This window comes from Channa argus, chromosome 9 (assembly GCF_033026475.1).
Source record: "Channa argus isolate prfri chromosome 9, Channa argus male v1.0, whole genome shotgun sequence".
NCBI classification, from domain to species: domain Eukaryota; kingdom Metazoa; phylum Chordata; class Actinopteri; order Anabantiformes; family Channidae; genus Channa; species Channa argus.
The window spans coordinates 19,534,401-19,553,711 of record NC_090205.1 but is presented as its reverse complement, the minus strand read 5'-3'; the positions used below and the strand labels follow the sequence as shown (position 1 = coordinate 19,553,711).

The window sequence follows — 19,311 nt, the reverse complement described above, 5'->3', positions numbered from 1 at the left end:
GTGATCTACATGTAATTAAAGAAGTTGTTGCATAATTATTTCCGTATTATCTTGATTGGTCTGATACCTGCACCAGGACCTGGCATTAGAGAAAATACCCCTTCAATTGAACAGTGGGGTATAATATTTTTTGTATTATGAATTACACAAGTAGAACAAGTAGGCACTAAGTATAAGGTTTGGCTTAAATGTAATTTTTAAAATTTCATTATTTTATCATGTTAACGTTGTAAATTTGTGTCAATTTAATCTTTCTGAACAACTTTTCCTACCCAGCTGTAGTTACCATAACAAGAATTCTGTGCATGCTGGGGCTGCAACTACTACTAATTGGTGTCTTGCAAAGCTGTTTTCAGCTTCCCCAACAGTGGCAGTTACATCCATGGTAACATTATATGTGTATATGCGCACACAGATGCATATCCTCTAAAACCTGACTGGGTTGGGATGGGATCTAACAAAAGCTCACCTCTTACTTTGTACAGTAATGCAATTTAAAAAATCTTTTCTTCTTAACCCCTTGTAAGTTTTAAGGATTTTTAAACCGACACATGAAATGGCCTCGATTAAAATAGCCAAACTGAAAAGCACAACAACTTACCATGTGTAACAATACACCAAAGTGAAAATACAGCAATGTTATAGTTTATACAAATCAATACAATACAAATCAATAGCATTACAAATATCAGCCTCTAAAATGACATTTAATCAACATTTTACTTAACCATATTAGAAAATGCAATTTACACAATTTAAAACTCATAATGTGTCAATGCTTTAACTTCTACAGTTCTTAGATTTATAACACCTGAAACTTGTGTCAACTACCATATTGACATAAACAGTGGTTGGTTTTGTAATTAATTTTTTGTAAATTATAGGTGTAAGTAAAATCTTTTGAGCAGCTATGCTGTAAACATTTTCTAAAATGCATCAGTCTAACCCATGATGCATTTATGGTGCGTAAGCAAACTTAAACATTCTAAACTGTATTCATTGATCTATATTCACAGTGAAAATTTCTCATTTTTACAAACTTGTCACCTCTTGGTGAAATTCGCTGTTAAATAACAATAATGGCACCTGCATAAATAGTATAAGAGCCTTTTAGGGAATATCAAATAAATACTAGAAATAGAATGATAAATCCAGCTAAAACCTTGGTTTTGATTAGGTGTGGCTGCCAACTGAGCGTTTATCAAACCTTCCCTGTCACTTTGAATCTTTGAACTGGGATCATGCACAAAGACATCACTCTACTTCGAATTTTAGTCAGGATCAGTCCATAAATTATAGGATTGAGAATAGGTGGGATCATGAGAAATTGTATGGACATGAAGTTTTTGACACTTTCTAGCACAGATACTGACCCATACCTCGAATACATGATGTCAAAAAGCAAAGCAGATGTGACATTAAGAAGACAAAATAAATGTGGCACACACGTTTGTGTAAACTTTCTCCGTCCTTCTTTGGATTTTAAAGCTGTCTTGACCAACCAGAGATACGAACACATAATGAAGAAGACATGTCCACAATAAAAGGAAACACTAATCAACCCAACTATGTTGTTTGCTGTGGTAGAACTACAGGATAGTTTAACAATTGACCAGTTCTCACAGTAGATTTTCTGAATGTGTGAGCCACATAACTTCAGTGTGGAAGTCAAAGCTACAACAACAATTTCACAGCAGAGGGGGACAAACCATGACAAACTAACTAACAAGGCCGTCCTTTGCACAGACATAACAGAGTGATATTCCAGTGGTCGACATATAGCCACATATCTGTCGTAGGCCATTAGAACAAGAATAGAGTAGTCAACTTTTACATAGGAATATATAACAAAGAATTGCAAGAAACATCCCATATATGAAATGACATGACTATCAGACAGAAGATCAAAAGCAAATTTAGGGTAAAATCCCACAGTTCCATAAAGTGCATTGATGCACAAGTTGCACAATAAAATATACATAGGTTCATGTAGGTTTTCATCAAAGATTATTGTTAAAATGAGCAAAACATTTACCACCAAAATTAGACAATAACATAGTAAAGTGAGAGAGAAAAGAGTGAACCTGTAGTTAACTGCGCTACTGAAGCCAGATAGTGAAAAGAAAACTATACTAGTACTATTCATATTGTGTTAATTGTCCAAAATTAAATAGTCAAACTCATAAAGAGTATTTAAAGGAGAGGATGCATTGCTTTGAAAAAAGTCAAATGTTCATTGTTTGTGCAGCTGCCTTATAATTAGTCATGTCTGAGCTGTGAGTTAGAAAGGAGAGCCTGTCCTTAAATACAGGTATTTGATAACAGCACTGACTGACGTCACACTGTGTGTCTCTGTTCCACTGGCTCGTGTAACTCAGTCCAGTGTCTTTGTAAGAACTTGTTTTACCTGCCTTTTGCAAACAAATAAAGAACTTTAAAATACACAACTGCACTTGCTAAAATCTAAAATCTAAAAGCTAAAATCTTTGTGATTTTGTGAAGTATAATGATTAATCTGTTCAGAACACAGAGATGAACAGAACATCGAAAAAAAAAAACTATAGAGTTAATGTTAAAATTGTAAAGATGATTATGAACCAGCATATTTTGTGTACATGTCTTGAGAATTCCTGAGAATTTTGGATTCTCTCTCTTTTCTATTACAGCGGTCCACGGATGCAGAACAAAAGCTGTTGCTGGGCTCTGGCAAAGCTGTAGCTGTAGCTGCGTGTTGCGCTGATCTTAATATTCTTTTAACAATCTGTAAAATTGATGATGACGAAACGTGTTTATCACGGTTTATGATATAACCCTTTAGTTAGGAACTCAGACTTACAGACGGTGGCTATGTGGGAAGGTAACTAATGTTAAAGATGTTACTTAAAGCACTCTAATGAATGGCCAGTTAATAGTGTTGGGCTGCAGTAAACTACATGTTTTTGGTAAATGATCTGCTTATAGTGCTTTTATCCAAACCACTTGATAATGTTGCTTCTCATTTCACCCATTCACGCCCACTGACATCACAAAATGGTGTAGATGGCTGCTACCCTATGGGAGCAACATGTAGCCAGGAGGGACTAGGAGTCGAACCAGAGACCCTTCTCTTCCTGTCTTCAAAGTAGTTACATTACTTTTTGCTTTTTTTAAAAAGGATAAATATTTTTAAGGGACTGATTATTACTTTGTATTTAATAATTTACAGAGAGGTTGTTGCATGCTATATAAAACTTATCTGACTGAGTATCCCTGCCCCCTCCTGGACTGCTGCATAAAGCAAATCAAAGCAGACATTTCTTACACTTTGCCATTAGTGTGGGGTATTTTAATTTTTGTATTATTTTGTATCAACAACTGGATACTCTGCTGTAAACTCAATTGTAATGTTAAATAAAATTTTGTTATAGTTTTGTGTACATTGTGAATATGATCATAATTTTTTTTTTTAAAGGTAGTTTTTCTACATAGCTGTAATTACCCTAACTAGATTTCTCCTTAGGTCTCTGCAGCTTATTGTATCTTGCAAAGTTATGCTTTCAAAGTACCTTTCCCAACACTGGTTGTTAGGGGCAGTTAGTACATCCAGGTTCACATTACTTTACATATATGCACACACAGCTGCACATACAGCTGGATATCTCTTCACACCCCAACTGAGATGAAAGCAGATCTATCAACAGTTTTTTGTTTTTGACTTTAATAATTTTTTTAAATGATTTTTGTGCCGAATGTCATATAAAATTTCTTTTATTAAAACAGCCAAACTGAAAAATGTTTTACATGTATATCTGTATCTGTATCTGCATTTGTCTGTAAAATATCATTAAAGTGAAAATATAGCAACATGTATTTCATTTCTAAGTAATTAAAAAACATGAAACACTCTAAGCCCTAAACTAAATAGTCTAAAGCTTTACAAAAGCCTGTTTGAGTTCTTTGAGTTTTTTTGACTTTATTAATAAAGAGGATTGATTATAATAATACAAATCAATAGCAATACAAAATATGGCCTTTTTTAAGTTTAATCAACATATTACTGAAACAAAGTCAATAAAATCTGAATTAACCAAACTTAGAGGGTAATTTAAAACTCTTTGGTTCTTAAATGTATTACTCGTGAAACAACCATAAACATTAGTGAATTTTATGATAAACATTTTGTAAATTAAATACATATAAATGAAATGTTTTAAGAGTGGTGCTGTAAACATTTGTTAAACTGTATGGCATATTTTTCCTATCTATTCATTCTGGATGTCGAATGCTTACAGTATAATTGTGGGTATGATTCACTGCTCTAAAAGAAAAAAACATCAGTTTCCTGTACTACATTACTGTATTATGAAAACCTGATAACTAACTCTTTGCTATCTATGCAATACATGTGCTGATCTGAAATCACATTTTTACGTGTTTATGGTAATTTAACAAACTTAATAAACTGTTGCGAACTTGAGTCAATTTAAGCCCATAAATTATAGGATTGAGTATAGGTGGGATCAGGAGAAACTGTATGGCCATGAAATTCTTTAAACTCTGTGGAAGAGATGCTGATCCATATCTAGCATACATGAGGTCAAAAAGCAGAGCAACTGTGACATTAAGCAGACATAATAAATGTGGTATACACGTCTGAATGAACTTACTCCTGCCCTCTCTGGATCTTATAGCTGATTTTACCAATTGCACATAAGAACACACAATGAAAAGAATATAGCCAAAGTAGAAAAATATTAAAATAAATCCAACAATATTATTTGTTGTTACTGAATTGCAGGAAAGTTTCAGTATTGACCAGTTCTCACAATAAAGCTTATCTATGTGAGAGCCACACAACGTGAGTTTAGAGGTCATTATCATCACAACAGCCTGATTGAACAAAGGAACAAGTGTGGAGAAAGACACCAACAGAACAATGTTGTATTTAGTCATTACCAAGTGATACTGCAATGGTCGACATATAGCCACATACCGGTCATAGGCCATCACTGCTAGAACGGAAAACTCCGTTGCTGCATATGAGTATATGACAAAAATCTGCAACAGACAACCAGTGTAAGAAATGACCTGAGAGTTGGACAGTAGATCGAAAAGGAACTTGGGGTAAAAGGCTGCTGTTCCATAAAGGCTATTAAAGCACAGGTTACATAAGAAGATGTACATGGGTTCATGAAGTTTTCCTTCCAATATGACAGTAACAATTAGAGCAGCATTGACTAGCAAAATAACACAGTAAGTCAATAATGTTAAGAAGAAAATTACAACTCTGTATTTTGTTGATGTGTCATTCAGTCCTGATAAGGTAAATGCACTTAGAATTGTTACATTGATCATCCTCTATAAAACTCCTTGGATGTTTTCCCCTCTTCGTTTTTTCTTTGCTGCCTAGAATAAGGAGACCAGTATGCAAAAGGATGAAACACAATGGCTGGAGAAGTTTACCACTTGTCCGGAAACAGTGTGACTTGATTTATATTGAGTCTCCAATGTGCTGCGAGAGACATCACTACATCTCCTGAGATTTAAAACCCTTACTGAACACTGAAAATAAGTCTTTTGTTATCCATGTTTTTGTTGTCATGTGCAATAAGGTAGAAGGCGTTCATTGATCCACTGTATATTCACAAAATACAGCGACAATCTCCCATTTCCACAAATTGCATTGCTAAATTTACAATGAAATTTCACTTTTTTCCAGTTAAAATTAAATTAGTTAAGTTACATTTAGAAAATTGCAAAGAATCACATAATTCTGTATCATAACAACAGCAACCTGACAGTGTATAATTACTGAGTATAAAGCGTATATTGCAACACGGCTTAGACATGGGAAGATGGACACATTATGAGACCTTGGGTATTTGGGTATTTCACTGTATGTTTTTTTTTTTTTTTAATTATAGTTATTTTGATGTTTTTGTCTCTTCTTGCTGTCATTTTGTATCAATACTTTTATGTCTCTTTTTTGTTTTGCATAATCTTTGAAGCCATTCTCAGTCTGTTTGTGAATTCTTGCATCTTTAATAGTTGGTGTTTGTTCGGTAGAGGGACGGTCCAAACAAATACAATATGTTCCTTTTCAAGATAATACAGATGCAGGCAATATATAAAGCTGAACATTTTTAATTGGTTATCTGAAAAGAACATTTGCAAAGATGTCAAACATTAATCAAACATGAATAAGTCATTGTGGATGGTTTCTCTGTGCATATCTCTGAAAAGATCATGGTCATTTACAGTTTTTCCATCAATTACAGATGGTACAGAAAGTACAGATGGTCCAGTTTACAAGGCCAGCAGACAAGTTTAAGCCAATCAAGATCTAATCAACAACTGGCATTGAGGTAGAGTTGGTCACAGTGTTTCTGAACAGATTTTGAATACGTATGACAATACAGTGATGTAGAGATGACTTAATTTCTTCGTCAACCTGGAAATTAGCATCTCCCTGGTCCCCTTAATAAAAATAAATGGAGGTTTTTCCTGTGGCCAACACAGGCACAGCATTAAGAAACGTTTGCAGGAGACACTAAAAAGTGACGGACATTCAGATTTTAAATGTATTTAGCTATTGCAATGCGTTTTGTCATTTGGTTGTGTTGTGGCTTTTTGCAGCAGATTTCTTCTTGGCTGTGTTGTCCAATTGATAAATTGTTTTTTAAATTTGCTTGTGTTTTGTCTATTTGCATGTGTTTTGCTGATTTCCAGTGCCATGAGCTCTCAGGGCCATCGTTCATATGGATTATGTGGTAAATAAGCTCTGTGACAAACAGTAGTTTATCGAATTTACACTTTTTGTTCTGCCATATTTATGGTTTTTGAAACCTAAATACAATCAATACATTGTATCAATAGTGAAAAGGCACCATGAGGCTACATGCACAATCTTATTATCTTATTTATCTTATTTAATCTTATTTTTTCATCAGGGGCGGCTGTAGCTCAGTTTGTAAAGCCAGTCGTCCACGGACCACAGGGTGAGTGGTGTCCCTGGGCAAGACACTGAACCCCTAACAGCCCATTCCCCTCCCCAGCAGTGCAGTGCCAGTCCAAGCCCGGTAGAAATTGGGGAGGGTTGCGTCAGGAAGGGCATCCGTCGTAAAAACTGTGCCAAATCAACATGCGGACAATGATCCGCTGTGGCGACCCTGAACTCACGGGTTAAGCCGAAAGGACAAAAAAAAAATCTTATTTTTTCATCAACATGGTATTTTTAGCACACACTGAGTTAGTACCATTCTTTATGTAGAAGAAGGCATTTGGAAAGGAAGTTAATTTCTAATTAATTTGTTAAAGGGGATGCAAACTTTTTTGCTTTGGGGCATGTCATTTTCATGATTTTACTGTAATTTTTATATGATCCCTCACTATCATAGTTACTTCTGATGATGAAAGGACATTTGAACTAGCTGAAGGTGCATCATTATTACTTCAGGATATGTTTGGATACCCCCACATGCAATTTCAATCAATCGGATTGGAAACTGAAAATTTGTTAAGTAATTGTTTCACAGATCAAATGAAATTGTACTTTATTGATTTCTGATAAAGGAGTGTTTTTTATACAAGCTCAGTGTGCAACAACTATTATTTTGATGAAAAACGAATCTTCGTTTTCCTTCTTTTAACACTTCAAAGTTTGCACCCAACTGTATAGTGACCTGATCTACAGTAGGTAGTGATGGCAAGTTATAAATTCATCATAATTGTAAATGTGAATTAGTGAGTAGATGAGTCTCCATGTTAGGGATGAGGTTTTATAATCCAGACAATCTCTGTAGTCTCATATAGTCAGAGTTTAGAAACCGCCTTTTTTAAATGCATAAAAGCTCAAACTAAAATAAGAAGAATAAGTTGCAATGTTTCAAGGTCACACAGAGTTTGCAGGGAATTGGTTGCATTAATTGATGCCACTCCACCTTTGCAAATTCCAGGATGGAGGCTTTGTGTTAACTACAGACTTTTTAAAAGTAATTTAACAAAAAACCCACTAAAAAACCTGGAAATCAGGTTCATGGACTCATTCCTACTGGACTTTTATTTGTGGTGGAAAACAGCTTTGCCTTTTATTCATTATCCAAAAGTGATGTTTTTGTGTACATACCCACAGAAACCATCAGTTTGTATTTTTCTGGCTCTTTTTCATCCAATAGTCCCTCTAACATCACTGGCCTTCTCTCAGTATACAGGGAGTTTGCACAGTTGCATTTGCGTGGAGACCACTGGTCTCAAAACATAACATCAAGGACAAATTAATGTCCTGGGGATACAGAGATATGTTGGACTAATGACCCTGAGGCTTAATCATCTTGTTTACTTTGCATGTCTGCGTCTGAGCGACACAGTAAATGAGAGTTACATCAGCCAACCATTGTTACTCATCAGTAACATCATAACCTCATGTGTATGGCCGGAACACTTCAGGTTGTCTCTGAGGAAATGTGTTTGTTGATGTCCTTTAGTGTCTCTGGCTACTTAGAGAACTTTAACTTTTTCGTAAGATTTTAGTTATATCAAACGTGTACAGGATAAAAAATGATGCTTTACAGTGTAACGTCCATGGTATATTTTATCAGTTTTTTTTTTTTACATCTAGTTTTCAAGACTAAGTTTATAGTTGCTTCATGAATAATGAATCCATATACAGTCACCATTATAATTCATTATACATTGTTGTTCCTTTTTCTACGTGTTGCATTGCAATGGGAGACGGTTGCTTTATTTGACCGCTTCACTGTTCACAAATCAGGTTTTGCTTTACCGATGGGGGAGCTGCCATGAATTGATGGTTGCCATGGTTTTAGAAACAAGAATAGAAGAAACTAGTATTTTTTTACTATTTGTTTTTATTTTTGGTTTTATTTTGAAAAATGAATCAACAGATGATGCACGGCTTTAACCACCGGCCCTGCATATGGTGGACAATGGCTCTACCTCCTGAGCTACACTCTAGTGACAGGCCATTGGTGCGAATGGAAATGTTTCAGTCCAAGAGAGTTTGACAAAATGATTTACATTGCATTAGAGAACATCCTGTTTCAGCTGTTTCGCAGCAAGACAAGATTATAATTCCTATATACATAAACCTATCTAGGTGCTATTTCCAAAATATTACCGCACTAATACCAAGCTGAAAAGTGCTATGTAACTATTGACTTAGGTTAACTGCTGAGATCTCTAATGCGGGTACAAATCTTTACAAACTACTACGTGTTTGGTTTTGCATTTTTGCTCCAGCAACTCAGTATAGAGCTCTGCTCAGGCCACAGTGCTAAAAGCTTTATAGCATAATTTACAGTAATTTACTGGTAGCAACTTGTGTGTTATGTGCCATATTTTACATGGCAGCAAGTCACTGCTTGGTAATTAGAAAAATTACAGTGAAATAACTGTGCTGCTTATTCATAAACAGTAAATACTGTAGTCATTTTAGTACTATAATCTACTGGCAGCCGATTGCCTCCAAGTTACTGTATTTATTATTGCAGTAAAGGTCTAGATTTTATGATTGCTGCCTTAACTTTATGTTGGAATAAATCTTCTTCAGGGGTCTCCACAGCGAATCATGTGCCTCCATCTAACCCTGTCCTCTGCATCCTCTTCTCTCACACCAACTAACTTCATGTCCTCCCTCACCACATCCATAAATCTCCTCTTTGATCTTCCTCTAGACCTCCTGCCTGGCAGCTCCAACCTCAGCATTCTTCTACCAATATATTCACAGTTTCTCCTCTGAACATGTCCAAACCACCTCAAGCTGGCCTCTCTGACTTAATCTCCAAAACATCTAACATGAGCTGTCCCTCTGATGTCCTCATTCCTGATCCTGTCCATCCTCGTCACTCCCAAAGAGAACCTCTACATCTTAAGCTCTGCTACCTCCAGCTCAGCCTCCTGTCTGTTCTTCAGTGCCAATGTCTCCAAGCTGAACAACATCTCTGGTCTCACCACTGTCTTGAACACCTTTCCTTTCATTCTCGCTGATACTCTTTTATCACACAACACACCTGATACTTTTCTCCACCCATTCCAACCTGCTTGTACACGCCTCTTCAACTCTTTCCCACACTCTCCGTTGCTCTAATTTTACCATCCAACATTACCATTACATTAACACTAGCATATTCATTTTGTACTTTTACCCTCACAGCCTTTAACATGTTGTGGAAAGCCTAGATTGGTCTGCAGTCAACTGTCCAGTCTGCTTCAAAGTACAAAACTGTCAAGTTTCCTGACATTCTCAGCCTCAACCTGCCTGAACTTTAAAAAGATCTAAGTCAACTGAAATAGATGCAAACCTCAAGTCATTCATAAAGCAGCCGTTTATACAACCGAATAGGTGAAAACATAATATTGTTTGCAATGTTTCTATGATTTTTAACTCATTTTTTCCCCTCAGTTAACAGAAAACACACTGCTATTTCATGTTTACTTTTCACTTATTTGAACACAGGCTATATAACCACCTGCCTCAAATCAGCTGCGCAGGGCTAAGTAATGCACATAAAACCAACAGGAGCACATGGCTAATTTACATGCAGAGCACAATAACTCCCAACATTACTTCAGCATTTACATTACTAATAGTACAAACCCAAAGCACAATCACTAAAATTATCCAAACACACTTGGTTAACAATTATTCACACATTTCAAAAGTTATGCAAACATAGCGGCAGCCTGACCAGGTCAGCTCCTGTTTGTAATTCTCCCCTTGTTGTCTACTTTAATCCGATCCCTGTTCTCCCTTTCTTGTATTGTTCTTCCTTGTGTTATCAATACAGAGGAAACTTTTACTTACATCTTAATTTTAAGATCACACACAATGACTATTGCTGCAATTGACACAACTCAAGGGTGAGTGAGAAACATTAACTTTTGTTAAGGGCTGTGACAGTGCAGCTGTGAGCTTAAAGCATATATGAACCCTCACAATTTTCAAGATGAAATTATATATAACTTCTGAGGTACAACTTGCATATATATTATTATTTTACAGGATTATTTCTGACAGGACATCAAATTAGGCCCAAAGTTAAAAGTTTAAAAATGCAATAAATGATATTAAGACTACTTACAACAAAAAATAAAAAATAAATCTGGGATAAACTATGAAACCCAATATTTTTCATATAGCTTCTCTAGGAACAATATTTAGCTAGTTTTCAGTCTTTTAGTGACAGTACAAGTTAGGTTTTTTTTTACCTCACCATGTGGAAAAAGAATATCACTGTATTTTATTAATTTAATTGCACCTGTGATAAGAGTCGCCAAGTTCATGATGTGAAATGCTGTGTTATCTTGATAAGTCCGTTATCCAGGTCCAGGTCTCTCACCTGTCTTACCAGCTGCCATTATCTAGACTGGAAGGCCCCAAAATAAATAAAAGTAAAACAAAAAAGAAATAAATTAGACAAGCAGGTGTAATAGTAGGTATTGTTCTATTAATTTTAATAGGACTGAGGTGATAAGAAAGAAATGAGCCAGTATCCAACTGTGGTGTGAACACTGCTGCAATCTTAAACTGACACTGATGCACAAATTTAGCTGAAATGGGAACCATGTGCTTACAATGGCAAAGACATCATTTGTGAGACAGTCAAACCCTTTGGCCAGCAGCTCTTTCAGAAATGCCTTAACAAATCTGATAATTCCTCTCCATTCAGCCCCATCTTTGTTGTTAATCGGTATGTTTTCACTGACTGTGAGGTGTCAACTGATGATATCAGGCATTGTGCACCTGTGCCCAGAAGACAGTAAAACAACTCACAAATTCAGATTTTGCTGTTCTGACAGGTCATGTTGTCAGAGATCAGATATGAGTCAGATCAAGGAACACATATGAAGATCTGATTTGAAAAAAAATTATTTGGTGTGTTTTTACTTCCTTGAGAAAATTCGATCAGATTTGGTCCAACTGAGCTTTAATTTGAACATTGTTACCTATCACACACCTCGATCAATGGAAAATATAAACTGGCTACTGGCTTGAGGTGCTATTAAAAAAATACAACATTTCATTGAGACCTAGTTTTACTGGTATTTTTAGTGTTGATTGACACTCCTACTACACAAAAAAGACACTGGAAAAAAAAAACTCAATTTGTCTCTTTTGCACTCTTTTGTCTTGATAACACTGAAAACTATAATCCTTGTATTTCAACACAATGCTGCTTTGAAATCTTTTTATTTGTGTGGCAAGCACATTCCATAGATGCATTATCCAATCTATATTTATCTATATAAAAATAATACCCATAAACTCACTGTTTTTCGTTATTATTTTTTTCACTTATTGGATCTCCACAGCAAGTTTTGTAGTTTAGCAACTATGTCCTATGATGTGGGACTTTAAAAATTAAACCATGCAGGGCTCCTGTCTGTGGTCTGCATTGTGAGTTAAAAAAAAACATTTGATGGCTGCAGGGCCTTTTCCAGTCATGCCACTATCCTCTGGAATAATCTCCTTACTGACATCAGACAGCCTAACAGCTTTGACAGTGAAAGCTGTTAAATGAAACAAAGGACAGAGAATGCTGTATGCTGTACAGATTGTATCTAAACTATCTAAGTTTAAAATAAGGAAGAAGTTATACTATGTGAAATAACAAAAAAAACTCTTTAGGTAAAGAACACATAGAACATATACCCTTCCATTATCTTAACTACTTATTCTGATCAGGGTCACGGGGGGCTGGAGCTTATGCCAGCTGTCATAGGGCGAGGTGAGGTACATCCTGGACAGGTCACCACCATATCTCAGGGCCAACACAGAGAGACATACACAGACACTTACATTCACACAGGCAAGTGTCACTAATTAACCTAACATGCATTTTTTGGGACTGTTGGTGGCTGGTTGGGAGGCAGCAGAGCCACCCACTCCTCCACCGTACACTTACGAACAACAAAATTTACAAAACGAACAAATCAAAATTAAATATATAATATATATATAATAACTTTATAATTATAACTTTAAATTATTGCTTACTGTTATTGTTATAGATATCTGAAATTGAAAACTAACATAAATGTGCTTATATAAAGAGAGATTACAGACTTAAGTTTATTATATGTTACATAATTTTCTTTCTTAGTTAAAAAATGTAAGTGTATGAAACATTTCAGGACATGACTTAAAACTGTACTGTACATTAAATGTAAAAGACTGATTCACATCAAGGCCCTATTACACCGCAGAACTCAAACACAATCCTGCATGTAGTAGCTGTGGGCACTAGAGGTCAGTATAATACCAGGAAGTGTAAACTACGAGCGGTCAAACGTTACCGTTAAGTATGATTTGGAGGATTACAGGTGTACTCTTTTATCCGAGTTTACTTTTTCACCGTTTTCCATTGTTTCTGCTACATCTAAATAAACAGTACCCACTGAGTGATCCAAACTACATTTCGAGCTATACAATATTCTTTCTTTACTAAACTGGGGCAGAAAGAAAAGGAAGTTGAGTCTTTCTTTGCTTTCTAGAGTGTCAGAAGCCATCGACAGTATTTCAGTTACTTGTACTAGGGTTTCATAGCTGGGTTTGTAAATAGACCAACACTGACACTCATCTTGTAACACCAGTGTGGTTTACAGCAAATTTCCTTTTCCTTTCATCTGCTTTTATGAAAGAAAAAGTATTTGTATTTGAGATTTGTAGTGACACATAGTGACACATCTGAATTCCGTTCAGCAGAAAGTATTGTTCAACTGCTTTCTGGAAAAGTTGACAAGAACTGAGAACAAAAGGTATTTACCATCACTCTGAAGTACGTCATGAAATGTTATTATATTTTTATGATAGAAAAATCCATCACAGACATTCATAGTCCACAGTGGAATAGAATATTAGCATTAATATTTATATTGATATTATGACTGTGAGTGATTGGGAGACATTTTCCCCACATTTTTAAAGTTTTGGGATAAACAGTCAACAACAGCAATGTTCTTCATGAAGTGAAACTTAAGTATCGAAATAAAAATGTCCTGGATTCACATTGACCCATAACGACTTGTCATGTGATTAGAGGAGAATTGATGCCTATAATGTTGCAATTAGGATAATACCACAAATTGTATGGATTTATTATCAGTTATAAGCATTGAAAGAATTGTATTGTTCGCTAATTGGTCAAATTCTCCACCTAACTGCTTGACAATGTTGCTTGTGTGACACTGCTAATGACTTTACAATCATGTGACCTGTCCATGCATGAGAAGCATTTTTACTGTTGTCCCTTAACATTGAGGTGGCAAGTGAAAGTAAAAAGAGCAGAATGGGGCTTGTGATCCAAAAACACTGAAAGGGTAAATGCCTTCTTATGTAATTCCCCTATATTTAAAACTAACACCCCCACATAATGTTAGTTACCATGCAATTTGACAACGCAATATCAAACTATAGGAGATTGTTTTGCCTTCTATGGTGTCGAACATCCAGAACGTAATAATAATAGTGTAACTCAATATGAAAAAACCACAGGGATCAGCATGTTACAAACCTTATTGCTTTTATTCAAACTGTACACATACAATTGGCTAATATCAATAAAAAATGCTTAGAAAAAGACAAAAATGAGTATCCCCATAAATACGATATGCCTTAAAAAACTGTGGCTACTTGGTAGATTGCATATGTTCTGATAAAAACAAACAAACACACACACACACACACACACACAAAACAACTCATTCCTTCTGAACCTTACAATGTAAAACAGGTCAGTCTGGTACCATTGACACTGGCAGATCTCAGCTGTGTGAAGACAATCACAGAATATTTTGCCTTGTTAGGTAAAGCACAATGGACAAAAGATAATTCATGTGTGGAGCTGACCTTTTTCCTAACTCAAGTGTACAGGCTAAAATTACCCAGCATTGAGGTATGCAGTAAATTCACAAGTGAAATGTGACATTTCTTGTATACAAACTGCTTTAACAGTGTACTGTATCGTGAGTTTGGTAGTATTAGTATGTAGATCTAAGACACAAGGGAAAAAAGGTTTCTGGTCATCATATATTTCCTTTTAGCCCATTCAGGATTAAAACATCTTTGTCTGCCCAGGTTTCCCCACATGATCTCCTTTTGAAATTTTATACATGAACATTTTCATTACATGGCTAGCGTGCTGCATTTTACAGTGGATCATCAATGGGACTAAATCCCTTCTAGTTACTGTTTTCACGTCGCTTAAAATTTAAAATGTCCTGAATCCTAATATACACTTTTGTATTGTGTCATTTTAATGATAAAAGCATTAAGTTGACATGTTCCCCTGTTATTACAAAAGATTTACTTTTTTTTTTGTTTTACAGACTAGCTGACGTAATGCAAATGTTCATTTTCACCAATAATAAACCAAATTTTGTTGTAATTACCTGTTTGATATCAAAATCCACCTCTCCTAAACACTAAACAGTCTGTCCCCACTACACCATTCTTCCTCCAATTAAAACAATATTCCCAGGTGGCTGTAACCTTTGACTTCCCTCTTAGTCATTTCATGTTTTAGAACATTAAACTTAAGTTCTGTTTCCAGACACAGAGAAAATAAATGCAGTCTCTCTGCATTCGTAAGGCTTGTGTAAGGTAGACTCTGAAATAATGATTCATTAAATACTCCAAGTTGTTCAGTCTATTTGGGAAACCCATTTAACACTTTAAATGAAATTATTCAGGTTTATGGCTGGCTCTGTAACAGTTGACAGAAGGCTAGTGTGAATGTTTAGTCATCTCTATCTAGGATAAAACTAAATAAAAATTCTGAGCAACCATTTCCACTCCCAGAGATTAAACCTGGATCCTTGAAATGGTGCTTTGAATGTCTTAAAAGCTTAAAATGTGAGTTCAGAAAGGGGGATCCGACAGTTGAGAGACCACACACAGAGACAAACAATGATCTGTTGTGTCTCCATTACAGAGAGTGAAGGCCTGTGTGTGTGTGTGTGTGTGTGTGTGTGTGTGTGTGTGTGTGTGTGTGTGTGTGTGTGGTCTCCTGAACTGTTCCATATCCATATTATCCTGTGGTGATTTCATTTCATTTTTAACACTTAAACTTTAGGATACCTGTGCAAACCAATACATAACTTCATTCACCTTCGGAGTGAACATTCAATGCAGGAGCAAATATTATTCAGTCTGAAAAATATAAAAAACAAAGTTAAAGTTGAATTTCTGGGCAGCCACTTCACACATAAAGGTGGAATCACGAGTTGAGCCTCAGAATAAAACAGGCAAGATTGTACTCTGCTAAATTGAACACAGTATTAAAGCATTTCAGTTTTTTGGCCAAAAGCAGAGTAACTTAAAATTGACCCAAACAGTCCAGGTATCCCTAATTACTGAAAACAGAGCTAGAGGGTGTGGCTGCTAGATGGATCAAACCTAGGACCTTTTTGTTGCAGCATGGACAGAATGACTCACTGCTTGACCCATTAGTCTTTTCTGTGGTGTTGTTTTCCACTAAGAAACTCTCACCAGAGTAGACAAGAATTAGGCCTACATTCAAATTGTAACATGAATAATATCATCAATAACACACAGGAAGTTTCATACAAAAAGGAACTTCACCAATCTGGCCTAGCAGTTCATTTGCAGGACCAGTATGGCCATTTGGACCAGTTTATAATGCAAAGATCCAAAAGCCCGGAGTGTAGACTGTCTGTTTTTAAAAGAGAAAAAAAAAATAGATCCAACGTCTACTTAATATAAATCAAAGTTTGGTTCTGTTCAAAAGCCTGAAATACACAAAATTCAAAAATCAAAAATATGTCCAAAATAGACTAGAAAACCGAAAGCTATTTGACCTCTTTTCCGCTTTTGTTCTATCAAAAACTCCTCGACTTTGTGCCTTTCCATCCTCCAAACTTTACACCGTTGTCTCTCCATGGTTTCCGTTACTAAGGCGCTTGTAGAACCTCCGCCAAGACTGAAGAGTCTTCCCGGACCAGACCCAGAAACCCGAGGTGATCCCGACTATCATGGTCATCAGGTATTTGATCATAAACACGGTGAAGTCCGGGGTCATGGGAGCAAAGTTGTGAACGGGACAGGGCACGGCGAAGCGCTTACATGTCTGCATGTGCCAGGTCCGCTCCCATTGCTCCCTAAAAGCCTGCTCGTAGAAGTAACAGGCGATCACTATAGTGGCCGGTACCGTGTAGAGCACACTGAATACTCCGATCCGCACCATCAGCTTCTCCAGCTTCTCCGTCTTGGTGCCATCGTGCTTCATGATGGTGCGGATCCGGAACAAGGACACAAAGCCAGCCAGAAGGAAGGACGTGCCGATGAACAGGTACACAAAAAGCGGGGCCAGGACGAACCCGCGGAGGGCGTCCACGTTGAAAATCCCAACGAAACACACTCCGGTAAGGACGTCGCCGTCCACTTGGCCCATGGCAAGAATGGTGATGGTCTTGATGGCCGGGACAGCCCAAGCGGCCAGGTGGAAGTACTGGGAGTTTGCTTCAATCGCTTCGTGGCCCCATTTCATGCCGGCGGACAGGAACCAGGTCAGGGACAAAATCACCCACCAGATGGAGCTGGCCATACCAAAAAAGTACAGCACCATGAAGAGGATGGTGCAGCCCTCCTTTTTGGTCCCCTGAGCCACAGTCCTGTACCCTTCGTCCTTGAATTTATCTACACACACTACTTTATCCTCCAGGAAAAATCCAGCTGCATAGGCCACCGCCACCATAAAATAACACCCGGACAAAAAGATGATGGGCCGCTCGGGGTATCTGAACCGCCTCATGTCCACTAAATAGGTCATCACTGTGAATAAGGTGCTCACACAGCACAGGATGGACCAGATGCCGACCCACAGTCGGCCGAATTTTACCTCATCCTCCCGGAAATACATGATCCCAGTCGGTTTAGTGGGCTCACACGGGGCACCGCAGTCTTTGACACCCATGAAGCGGTACCCTAGGTATGGAGGCACCTCCAGCTGCAGAGGGCAAGAGAACTGGTTGTGCTGATTGTGTTGTGGCGGACGCAGGTTCGGCCGGCCAATGTTTGGAGGAAGGCTCACGTGGTCAGGTACATAGGGAGAAGACGAAGCGGCCGGACTGCCTGGCTCGGATGTGTTCTGCCCAACGCAAATCTCACCGGCTCCGTGGACTGGGAAAGCCTCGCAGCGGAGCCGCTCCGGCCACTGAAACCCAAATTTATTCATGAGGGCTTCACATCCCTGTCGTGCACGTTCACACAGGGAGCGACACGGGGGAATGGCCTGCTCCAGGACAGTGCAGACCGGCGCATACATAGAGCAGAGGAAGAACTTTAGATCCGCCGAACACTGAACCTTGACCAAGGGGTAGAACTGGTGCACCTCAAGTCCAGCGTCCTCTTGGTTCGTGTGGCCCAGGAGGTTCGGCATGATGGTCTGGTTGTAGGCGATGTCGGTGCAAAGAGGAATAGAGATGGGCTGGCAAAACCCGTGTTCCGGGACGGATATGCCACTCTCACTGCTGTAATGTTGAGCAGAAGTGGGTAAGAAAGACAGCCCGCACACCAGCCACATGATCCGCAGCAACACGGAGCCAGTGGTGGACCTGGCCGCCGCCATAGTTGAGGAGGAGGGGGAGGGAAGAAGAAAACTTTGATCCAAGTAGGGCGACTCAAAACTAGTGAAAAGCTTGGAAAATTTCCTGCAGCTCTCTCGATACTTGGAGTGTAGTCCGACCTTTTCCAGTTGAAATGGCCGTAATCAACTTTTCCTCAAGTTTTACGAATATAACTCCAAGCAAACCTTGGGTCGTGTCATGACTTCTTGATGGTCTTTGTAAGTGACTCCAGACATTCCACTCTCATTCCCAATAAGGTGAAAATAGCACTGAAGAGTCCAGTTTTGGGAAGTGATGCCAGCCAAAATTGTCCCGGCGCGTTGGGAACGTAAATGTTGATACTTCGGCGCAAAATAGCACATTTAAAACAAAAACAGACTCATATTTCCATCGCTTTTCGACCTGACTTCACACAGAGCGTCGCTTCGCATGCTGAGCGGTTGAAAGTCCAGAGGCTCGCTCTCCTCACTCTGTGCAGATTCCACCGGTTTCCAGGTACCCACGCCATTCACAAGGCTCCCCGCCCCCCGACTGGAACCAGGGCGCCTTGAAACCGGCGCAACGTCTCAGCCAATCCTAGCGTTTGTTTTCCTTCAGGACTCGGTCTTGATTGGCCTTCAATCCCCAACGAAGGAAAATATGTTACTGTAATTACATTGCCTACACCAGAGACCTAAAAAACATAATCATTTTTGTGTTTAAATTTTCAAACTAAATTAATTATATTTG

General features: G+C 37.8%; 3 protein-coding genes across 3 annotated transcripts; all 3 read right to left on the bottom strand.

Annotated features, from left to right (window-relative positions):
• Nucleotides 1–1,201: 1,201 nt before the first annotated feature.
• On the bottom strand, nucleotides 1,202–2,146 carry LOC137133058 (olfactory receptor 5V1-like). The gene has a single exon (XM_067516186.1). The coding sequence runs from the start codon at nucleotides 2,144–2,146 to the stop codon at nucleotides 1,202–1,204; it is 945 nt and encodes a 314-aa protein (XP_067372287.1).
• Nucleotides 2,147–4,273: 2,127 nt separating this feature from the next.
• LOC137133057 (olfactory receptor 13D1-like) lies at nucleotides 4,274–5,340 on the bottom strand. Its single transcript, XM_067516185.1, has one exon. It carries the CDS (start codon nucleotides 5,332–5,334, stop codon nucleotides 4,399–4,401), a length of 936 nt encoding a protein of 311 aa, XP_067372286.1. The 5' UTR covers nucleotides 5,335–5,340; the 3' UTR covers nucleotides 4,274–4,398.
• Nucleotides 5,341–14,502: 9,162 nt separating this feature from the next.
• On the bottom strand, nucleotides 14,503–19,070 carry LOC137133056 (frizzled-7-A-like). The gene has a single exon (XM_067516184.1). The coding sequence runs from the start codon at nucleotides 18,582–18,584 to the stop codon at nucleotides 16,878–16,880; it is 1,707 nt and encodes a 568-aa protein (XP_067372285.1). The 5' UTR covers nucleotides 18,585–19,070; the 3' UTR covers nucleotides 14,503–16,877.
• Nucleotides 19,071–19,311: the final 241 nt, after the last annotated feature.

Bases quoted from the DNA above. Each gene is read 5' to 3' on its own strand.
- LOC137133056 (XM_067516184.1), bottom strand. From the start codon at position 18,584: ATGGCGGCGGCCAGGTCCACCACTGGCTCCGTGTTGCTGCGGATCATG.
- LOC137133058 (XM_067516186.1), bottom strand. From the start codon at position 2,146: ATGAATAGTACTAGTATAGTTTTCTTTTCACTATCTGGCTTCAGTAGC.
- LOC137133057 (XM_067516185.1), bottom strand. From the start codon at position 5,334: ATGATCAATGTAACAATTCTAAGTGCATTTACCTTATCAGGACTGAAT.